Genomic DNA, 10,467 nt, shown 5'->3' on the forward strand with positions numbered 1-10,467 from the left:
AAACCGGCATTTTTCCTCAGTTTGAAGAAGCGCGGCGGCTCCATCACCGCGGCCACCCCGCTAAGCTCAGCCCTTCGGGAGCGGGCGGCGCCGGAGGCGGGCCAGGCCGCGGTTGCGCCGTAGGTGTAGTGCCCGCCGCGACATCGCCGCCATGTTGTGCCGCCTGGCCGGGGCGGGCAGGTGGGAGCCGCGGTGTGCGTGTCTGTGAGTGTCTGTGCGGGTGTGCGTGGGGGAGCTCATGTCGGTGAGGGACCCGCAGCGGAGCCGTGGCAGGGAGGGGAGGCGGCGGTTGGGCCGCCCCTTCAGCGCCTCCCCGCCATTTCGGGAGGCGGGAGGTCGCGGTGCTGCATGCCGCTCCGTGCGGCCGGGGGCTGCGGGCGGCGTCCGTTCACCCTGCCGGTTCCTGCCCTCGCCCGCCACCCGGGGCTGTGGCCGCCTAACAGGGTGCGGGCAGCCCTTCCTAGCAGGGGTCGCCGCGCTCGGCCGCTTGTCAGGGCGCGAGGGTTTTGCTCTCGGTTTGTCCCTCGTTCATGCCAAGGTCACCGGCGAAACACAAAAGGGCCTCGGGAGCTGACCTTGCTCTCGGCCCAGCGGTTCTCCTGTCATCGTGGTCGTTGTCATGTCTCATAACAAGGGCGAGGTGTTAGAACGGGGGAGCGTGAGCAGAGCCCGCATAGTGTTCCGGGCTGGGCGTCGCCGCTGCCCTGTCGTCATGCGGTGCAGTGCATGTGTCCAGTGCCCACCGCAGGGACGGGGAAGCACGTGTGCTGGTGTTAATGCTGCAGAGGATCCGTGCCGGGAGGCGGGTGACCCCCTGGGGTTCTCAGCCTCTTTGTCTCCAGTGCAGGCAACTTGTGGATGGTAGGGGAGGGCAGCGAAGGGACATCTTGGCTCCTGTGTTAAATTAATAAGGATTAGGTGAAGCCTTGAATGTCAGCATGTTACTGCTGGCTTTCCATTCCTGCCTCCGCCTTTGCCTTGCATGGGAGGGTGTGTGACTGCTGTGGCTTGGGGGGCCTGGTTTGAGAAGTGGTAGCTTTAAGTTGCAAAGCCCTATATCTGTGACCTTTATGTGAATTTATCTTTGCAGTTAAGCAAGAGAGTGTGCTTGCTTTGAGCTCTTGAAAAATGACAATTTGACCTAAGATACCACCCCATGTACTTAAAGCAGTGATCATAACTCATCGTTTGTCTGCTTCAGTGAAGCCCAAGTCCTGAATAAATGCTACTTCTGTTTTTTGTTCCTCTTCTAGGAGCAGTGCCAAGGTGGTAGCACCATTGGGATGCTTGGCCTCTAGGCAAAAGCACACTCTTCCTGACTTGCCATATGACTATGGCGCTCTGCAGCCTCATATTAGTGCAGAGATCATGCAGCTGCACCACAGCAAACATCATGCCACCTACGTGAACAACCTGAATGTTGCGGAGGAGAAGTACAAAGAGGCGCTGGCAAAAGGTTTGTATGTTCGTAGTCAACAGATGAGGTGGAAGCTTGTTGACACAGACGATAGAGGAGGAAAAAAAAGAGTGGCTCTTCCTTCTAGGGGAAATAGTTTCTTTCAGATTTTTCAGATTCTGTAACTCTAGTTTTCATTTCAATAAAGTGAAATATTACAAACAAGCTTTTGTCATCTTCAGTGGTGCTGGTAAGGAGACGAGATGTAACTGAAAAGCATGGATTCTGTTCTTCGTAGTACTGTAAAAGTAGAAAGAAATTGACTGCTGTGGATTTAGTCCATATTTACATTAGTAACTTAAATGGAAGATGGAGTCAGTGGGAAATTACAGTCATTTTACTAAACAAATACTTTGTAATGAAAGGTTAGTAATAAACTTATATAAAGCAAAATTTATGCACCTCGGTGGTGTTCATGTCAGAAGCTCTGCTGATTCTTGTGAAGTAATCTTGGTTGACTACAGATGGAGGTAAAACAAATGTGCCATTAACGTATGAAATGCCCAATGAAGAGATCTGAATTTGGGTGTCAGTTATGCCATTGGGTCAGATTAAGGGGTCACGTAGGTCACGTGCTGGTGTGAGACACTAAAATATGCAACAAGCCATGGAGTTTTTTGATCTTTCAGTCAGACTGATGAAAATACGTGAAATAATGTGTACACATTTTTAAGAAGGTAGAATATTCTCTGTTGTGGTCTTTTCTAAAGAGTATCAGTTTACCTCTGGAAAGAATTACTGTGCAGACTCACTTCCGTCTGTTGACAAAAATCTTCTTAATAATAAAACTTGAAAGATTTTGGAGATTGATGGAGGCCTTGTGTTAACTTAATGGTTACTGTGGTGATGATGATGTTTTTATTTATGTATTTTTATCTTCTGCCTCCTTAGGTGATGTGACAGCTCAGGTGTCACTTCAGCCTGCACTGAAGTTCAATGGTGGGGGTCATATCAATCACACCATCTTCTGGACAAACCTTTCTCCTAACGGAGGAGGAGAGCCTAAAGGTTAGTGCTTCTTACAGTGGTTTGTTGCATCAGTTTTAATTGGCCAGTAGAACTAACGATTTTTTTTCTCTTTGAAAGAGTCTAAGGGATCTTTATGTTTTCAGAGTTAATTGGCCTTTCTGTATGACAGTTACTACACTTCTGAGGAGTTCAGGGTTTTTAAATGCAAGCCGAGAATATAAAAAGCTAGCTCTGTGTTAAGTATTTTTAATTTCTAAAGGTGATTATGTGTACCCTGCAAAATACATGGGTATTGCTTCATCTTGTCCTTTCTGTCTTTGTAACAGAAAATAGTTGTACAAAGCTACGCTAGTCAAGCTGCCATGTGTGCTCAGTTCACAGAAAGGGAAGAAATGTTCTGCAGGCCATCCAGCCTAGTGGATGGATTTTATGCTCCGATTTGAATAGGGATAGTTTAGCAGTTAAAGCCTAAATGAAGAAATCCCCTTTGGGAGGATAGAGTAGTGATTATCTACAAGTGACCTGCAATTGAAGGTAAAGGCCCAGATCTTAGAAGAGTTGTTGTGATGAACTTGAGGATTTTGTATGAGGTTTGTATGTCTGTAAATTGGTGGGCTTCAGGTGCTTTGTACTCTGGTTCAGGGTTCAGGGTTCATAGGTGACATCTGCTTGTGACTTTTGACTGTACCATGGAAGTACAAAGATGATCTACTTCAGACTAGAGCATAAAATAACAATTCTGGTATCAGTCCATTTCTGATACAGCTTGTTTTCAGATTGCATTCTCAGAAAAGATGCTTCAGAGCCTTGATTTTTCTCTCCCAACTTGTGTGAAGTTTTTGTTAAAGTCAGAGAGTCTGAAATGTCATCTTTCAGTTCTGACTGAATGGCTCAAGGTTTTTGTAGGAAGCCTGCTAAAGCCTGGCTTAAGATGCATTTGCAGCTCTTTCCAGGAGATTTTCAAGGCCAGCTGATGGTGAAAGGAATGAAGAATTCCTCAGCATTGCACTGTATGAAGTATTCTTACATGTGGTAATTAGGAGCATAGCCACCTTCAGGTTTTAAACTCTTAAATATCTGGAAGCCATAAGTGTATTAGCATGTAGGGGAAAGGAAGTAGTTTGACAGTGTATTGTTACACTAAACATACTGATTTCTGCTTCCTTTGCCCCAGCACAGATTATCTTAATAATAGTAAATAAGGGATCTAATCATGGAACTTACTCATCAAATAGATTACTTAACTGTAGAAGCAAATGTAAACCTAAAATCTGAGGGAAGTGGTTAAATACCTTTTACTATGTGTAGGTTCATTATACTGATGTTGAAGATGCCCACATATTTCTTTGTACTAAGAGAAGTCACAGCCACTTAGTGTTGTCCTTTTAGATATGCAGACTAGCTCCTTACCTTCTTTCCTTGAATATCCAGTTGTCAGCACCCTGACTGTGTCTTTGAGGACAGTGTGTTTAACTGTTCCACTAATTTCTTTCTGGTCTGCTCATCCTCTTAAGCAGATTGAGATAGAACTGTTACCTAATGATGCAACTACTCTGCTTGTCTAGGCACTTCCTTCCCATAGAGCCCAAATGCTTCCTCTCCTCTTTCCTTCTTTTTCCAGGTGATACCTGATGTTCTATAAGCTTTTCGTATCTTTGTTTTTTTTTTTAAAGGAGAATTGATGGACGCCATCAAGCGTGACTTTGGTTCCTTTGCAAACTTCAAGGAGAAGCTGACAGCTGTATCTGTTGGTGTTCAGGGATCAGGCTGGGGGTGGCTTGGCTATAACAAGGAGCAGGGGCGCCTACAAATAGCAGCTTGTGCAAATCAAGACCCTTTGCAAGGAACAACAGGTCAGGTTTCTTTCCTTCCACTCTGCTTTTCTCTTTGTAGATTTCATAGGCAAGTATATGAAATCTGAAAAGGGGCTTGTGGGGGAAAAAGCTGAGAAGAAATTGCTGGACAAATAGGGCTGGAAAACCAAATGTCGCTACTAGCAAAAGCAAAAAACAGCTGCAGTTTTTAAAACAGCATTTGTAAAGCAGGACTTAAAAACTGTGAAGAGCAGTAGGGCTTAAAGTCTGTCTAGTCTAAGAGGAGGTAGATGTGGCATACTGTGAAAGTGCGCTAACAGACAATAATTTTAGCTTCGGCTTCTTTGTGGTTTTTGGAGTAACTGGGGTAGCTTGCCTGTATCGAGGAAGATTAATCCTCTTGCCTTTAGTTTTTCTCTGGCAGAGGGGCTGTTCACAGAACTGTCAGTGTAGGCCAGACAACAGGAGAGGGGAAGGTGGACATAGTAACTCTGGTGTTAAAAGAGAATGCTTTAATCTGCTTCCTTAATACTTGTAAAGAGTAGTGAGTGTCAGTTTAATCAACTTTGGATGTGGATAGATAGTACAGCTAGGCAAGCAGTGTAATATGGGTAATGATCACTTTTGGAGATAATTTTACTTGCTTAGAGAGACGTGAAAGCGATGATGGCAGGGTGGACACCGTCCACAGAGGGAAGAGGTTGTGACTGATGACAGTCCTGCCTGGGGGGGCTGTTAGTCCAAATCCTGTTATAGATATCTTTAAAATATGTTCTGGCAAAGAATTTAATGTACTGTCAGCAGACCACGTATTGCTTATCAGTAGGGGAAAAAAAATAGTATAATAGGGACATACAGCATAATGAAGGTAAATTTTACTCCTACCACCTTGAAAATTCCTCATTAAAAAAAAAAACAGTGTTTTCAGTTATCTCTTCAAGCCAGTTCTAGAGCGTTTGTAGGTGTTTATCAGCTCTTTCAGTTTATGCAGTGTCTGTGTGGAGAGCAAACAGTTCTGTAAAATGTTGCAATAAGCACCTCTCTGCTGGAGAGCTCTTTGTCTCTTTCAGGTAAAGACTCAGAAATTGGGTACGTCTTGGGGAAGTGCTATAAGACTTTGCATGTAAAGTGTGTTTTCAGAGATCTGCAACACTTACCCCTTTATTTATTTATTTATTTTACAGGTCTCATTCCTTTGCTAGGAATTGATGTATGGGAACACGCTTATTATCTTCAGTACAAAAATGTTCGACCTGATTATTTGAAAGCCATCTGGAATGTGATCAACTGGGATAATGTATCTTCAAGATATGCAGATTGCAAAAAGTAGAGTGGAATTCTTGCACAGACTTCTAAAATGTCACCACTTCTGCTCTGATACCACTCTTGTAGTAGTGCCTGTGGCTTACAAATGAATTGCTCTACTGCAGAAAACACTTAGCTCATCCAACAAAAACATTTCATAATCAAGCAAAGTGTCTGCTTGTTTAATTCTATGAAAGGTGTTTACTTAGAGTTTTGAAGCTTTAAAATGTTGTGCAACAAAGGGAGACATTTCAGATAATCTTTTCCATTGCATATAGAAACATAGATCACCTTGCTGAAGCTTTATGAGGTAATGGATTTCCTTGTTGCACTAAAATACCTACGTGGAAATATGTACTAATGTTACTATAAAGAAATAAAACTCTAAAGAAGAATCTTCTATAGCTGTCTGTAAGAGAGTCTTTTTTAATAGTAGCTGGTCCAGTTACTTTATTTAAAAACTACTGGAGAAGAGAAGCACCTTTTGTAATTTGTTGTATTACACCTGTGGAGCTTTCTTACAGATTAAAAAGGTAGGTGAAAGGGGCAATAGGTTTCTGTGCCTACGTGACTTGACTACCTTCAGCTATCCTTACCGCTTCTTACGCAAGATCTTCATGTCTTGCATGATGCACTAGAAGTGTTACCTTGGGCAAGGCACTGCAGTCCTGTGTCAGGCTAACTTGTTCTTAGGGGAACTGTCAGCGTGTGAACTGGTTTCACACTAGCTGTTCAGGAACATACTAAAACATCCTTTGAGGCTGATGACATGCATGTTTGAAGTATAAATTGTCTGTGTGTAGCTGTGTTCCTGAAGCAGTTATAACAAGTTAAACTTAAGCTTGAGGTGGGAATGAAGTACTCTGTGGTGTAAAAGAGCATGCCTGAAAGATCTTGAAAAAGAAATTGTGTGTTTTGGTTTTCTGGTTGGGCTTTTTTTTACTAATTTTGTTGCAAGCATTTCTGGCTGGATGCTGTGGGCATGCGTAGTGCCTTGTGAGTTTTCTTTGAGCTTTCTCAGCATGCTTAAGTTCAGGCTGGATTCTCAGGGAAACAAGGAATAGGCTTACAGTACTGTACTTGCTAGGCTGCTCTTATGAAGTAACAAGATTAAGGGGAGAAGTGTCTATAAAGAAAGAAATGTCTTTCATTAGCAGATGCAGGGAGAGCAGCTACCACCACCATAGGAACAATGTTTAGTCACTAACCAAAGCTGTGGCTGGTGAGATATGCCTTGTGAATGAGTGAGTTGTGCAAACATGGTTTATTTCATATTTAAAGTGGCTTTTATTTTTTCTACCATGAAATACTTTTTCTCCAGGCCTAGTTCTTGGGCAACCTGAGCTTCTGCTTAAGTCTGGATTGCTTTGTAATCCTGTTTAAATCTTATGTCATCATACCCTTGCTTTGCCTCCGGGAGCGTGAGAGCAGTGATGGGAAAAATGAAGTTGGTAACCAGTACTGGCAGCTTTCAAAGGGTCCTGAAGGGTCCATATTCTTCCTGTCTGCAGAGCCCTCTTAGGTCTGGAATGCTGGTGAGTGAAAGCTCTGTCACAAGCTATGCTCAGCTTGTCTTCCTAGAAAGGAAGCCTGGGTCTCTATGGGAAAATCACATAGATTTTCCCCAGTAGAGGCTTCCAGCAGAATTGTATTTCCTAGGTGGCAGTTAAACCCCAAAATCTTTGCTGTAATTATTTACTGGGGAGATGGGTTTGTTTTGAAACGCATCTTTCAAACTTAATGTTCCTGTCCTCTGTCCTCGAGTGTTTCCTTCTAAGCATTTCAGAATGCTTTAATTATGCAAAATACCTCATGCAGCCTGCAGTATTCCTGCTGCAAGACTATTGAGGCAAATCCCTTTTGAGGGCTTAATATTACTTACAAGGTTGATTAATATTGTTGATCATTAGGGAAAGCCATGCAGTCTGCCTGAAGATGAAGGAAACAGTGGAGGTTTTTGTGGGGTTTTTTTATTTCTTATTCAAGACTAAGACAGCTCCTGGTAAACCCAGGACATATGGTGAAATAGCGGAGATCAAAAAAACCCAGTGGAGTGTTCCCTCTCATAATGAGTGAATGCTGAAGCAGGGCTTTGTGGGCGAGTGCAGTAATATGTATGTCAGGCATCTTCTTAGTACTGCACACTCTTACAGAGCAGAGATAAACATGTTCGTGCAGCGGCGCTCTGAAAGGGAGTGCTTAAGCTATGGAGGAAGTATGAGTTAACTCTGGTCAGTGAGGAGATGGAGAGCTCCTCAAGCAGCACCAGCACTTGCTGAGGCATTAAAGCCTCAGTCCTGCTGCCCTGTATCCGGTCTTTAAGTCTGAATGTAGGGTGTCCACAGCTATATACAAACAGGAAGATGAAAATTTACTGAGTGTTAAATGCAAATAGTAGGAACACTGAAGCAATGAAAATGATTTAATGCTTGTTCTGGTGGACAATTATAAAGGACCAACAAAAGTTGGTTGTGCGGCTCATTTGAAGGGCAGGCTTGGTTAATCTGGCTTAACTCCAAACCTTTGTAAAATCTCTAAGGAGTCTTAATGGTTCTTGTGACACCAGGAGCTGGAGTATGCACCTGCAATTTAGCTAGCAAAGCTGTTGACTGCCTGGGCAGTGAAACATGCAGGAGTCTCTTACTAATCTGTGTTAGGCAGCAAGCTTGGAATGGCTGTTGCTGTTCAGAACCGGTGCTTCGTGTTACAGAGATTGCTGTGGAGCTGTGTCTGTCCCTACAGGAACTGAGAAATGGGAAGGTAAATTGTTAGAGCCAGTCTCAAATGCCCTGCCTGAATGGACAAGTCCAAGACCCTGATTCAAAACCTAAACTGCTAACAGTTTGTTATACTTAGAGCTCTGTAATCCTCAAGGTAAAAATAGCTGTGTATGTAAAGTTGTCCCCAGCCTGAACTGTGCGGCGTGTCTCTTATCAATGAGCATGAAATTACTTGCAGGTTTGATCTGCAAGACAGGACTGACCAGTGAGCTTTCTAACTTCAATTCTAGCTGAAATGGGCTTTGACTTGGGCCAAACAGAAGAGCTGCAGCAGAATTGCATTGTCTCCCTGAGCCTAGCTTTTGTCAGTCCTTGCTTAGCTATGTTGCTTGTGAAGCTGCTGGGTATGTAAGCACAGTTAATTTGTAGGCTACAGTAGGTTAAAACAATAACTTGAGTAATTTTCAAGAGGGGAGCAAAGTGCAGTACCTAACCCAAATCCTCTTGGAATGCTGTTCCTCACAGGACTTGGGCTTAGAGCACAACTCTTAAGAAAGGCTGAGGGAACTGGGGTTGTTTAGCCTGGAGAAGAGGAGGCTCAGGGGGGAACTTTTTGCTCTCTACAGCTACCTGAAGGGAGGAAGGAGAGAGGAGGTGGCTGGTTTCTGCTTCCAAGTAACAAGTGATAGGGCAAAATGAAACGGCCTCAAGCTGCACCAGCTGAGGTTTAGACTGGCTACCAGGAAACATATCTTCACTGGAAGGATAGTCAGGCATTGGAACAGGCTGTCCAGGGAAGTGGTGGAATTACTGTCCCTGGAAGTGTTCAAAAACTATTAGATGAAATGGTTTAGTGGTGGACTTGGCAGTCCTGGTTTGCTTTGATGATCTTAAAGGTCTTTTCCAATCCAGTGGATTCTATGTTTATGTATTGCAAGTCAGAAGAACAAAATGTATCAGGGTGAACCCATAAGCAATACTTACAGGTGGCAAATCTGCTGCACTTAGAAGCTTTGGTCTGCAGGCTGCAAACAGGTTTTAATGGCTGAAATTCTCAGAAATGGGTGCAATCAGATCTCAGAGGACAATATGCTGCTGCAACATGCAAGTGCACACATGTGGGTTTGTTTCTTTTCTCCCCTGAGCTGTAAAGAGGCATTTGAAGGCTAGTAGGAATCACAAAGCATGTGTCTCGTTCTGTGCTAGAAAAGATTGAAGTGCTTTAAGGCCTGCCAAACGGAGCTCATGTTGTCCCTGCGTAAGACATGCAGTGGAGCCAATGCTGTGGCCAGTCCCAGTGAGCTGGAGGATGGTGCCTTCACCCTGCTGCTGGAGCAGGAGGCTTCTGGAGTGTCTTCACTGAGCGGTAAGAAATGGAAATGGGTCCAAGGAGCGTTTTTCCTCCTGCCTCCACTTTCCACCTCACAATTATTTTCCACATTTATCTAGGGCATGTATTTTTTTTAAAAAAGTAGCAAACCCTAAACTGTCTCCAAAAAATACTGTCAGTGATTCAGCTTGTGAGCTGGTAGGCTCTTCTAGATGTGTTAAACCCTCCTTCATTACAGAAGACTGACTTTGTTTCGCATTCAAGAATTCAGATCTCTTTAGTGTAGCAAAATAGCAGAACGGCATAGCAGCATTTTAACCCAACATGCCTATTGCACTGACCTTGCAGAAGTTAATAATTACGCTAGTATAAACCAAGAGAGTTGGGTTTGCAGTCATGTCTAATATTGAGTGGATAAAATGCTGGTAACTCACTAGGCTTATCGTGCCTCTTCCTTAAAGTGGGTTCTGCTCGATGATTGAAAGTAACGCCCTCGAAGATCACTATAGCTGTTATTACCCCTTTGATTCACAAAGCAAAGCTGCTTTGGGGGTCCACATTAGACGGCAGAGCTGAAGCTGCTCCTGTCGAGAGAACCGGAGCTGCGGGTTTCCCACTAGATGGGGGTGTATATCTGCTTTACTGTGCCCTCAGCGGGGCTTCCGAGCTGGGTTTCCAGGACGCAGGTTAAGCAGTTCGCATGTTCTCACTGCACGGGAGGGGAGATGTCTGGGGTTCCACTTACTAGATAATAAAGATAACCGCTGTCAGTAAACCGTATGTGGGGAGGAGGCGATCCTGCTGCGGAGAAGACAGGGCATTTTAATACATACAGTTAAATACAGGTTTTGCTATAGCAGCCAGGCATGTAGC

General features: G+C 44.0%; 1 protein-coding gene across 2 annotated transcripts; it reads left to right on the plus strand.

The window, feature by feature from the left end:
* SOD2 (superoxide dismutase 2) lies at positions 1-5,944 on the plus strand. Of its 2 annotated transcripts, none has more exons than XM_065680484.1 (5): positions 1-180; positions 1,254-1,456; positions 2,348-2,464; positions 4,099-4,278; positions 5,424-5,944. In XM_065680484.1, the coding sequence occupies exons 1-5, from the start codon at positions 152-154 to the stop codon at positions 5,567-5,569; spliced, it is 675 nt and encodes a 224-aa protein (XP_065536556.1). In that variant the 5' UTR covers positions 1-151; the 3' UTR covers positions 5,570-5,944. The 2 variants fall into 2 exon arrangements, with proteins under 2 accessions (XP_065536556.1, XP_065536555.1); XM_065680483.1 differs by having other exon boundaries at positions 15-204.
* Positions 5,945-10,467: the final 4,523 nt, after the last annotated feature.

Source organism: Lathamus discolor, chromosome 5 (genome assembly GCF_037157495.1).
Source record: "Lathamus discolor isolate bLatDis1 chromosome 5, bLatDis1.hap1, whole genome shotgun sequence".
NCBI classification, from domain to species: domain Eukaryota; kingdom Metazoa; phylum Chordata; class Aves; order Psittaciformes; family Psittacidae; genus Lathamus; species Lathamus discolor.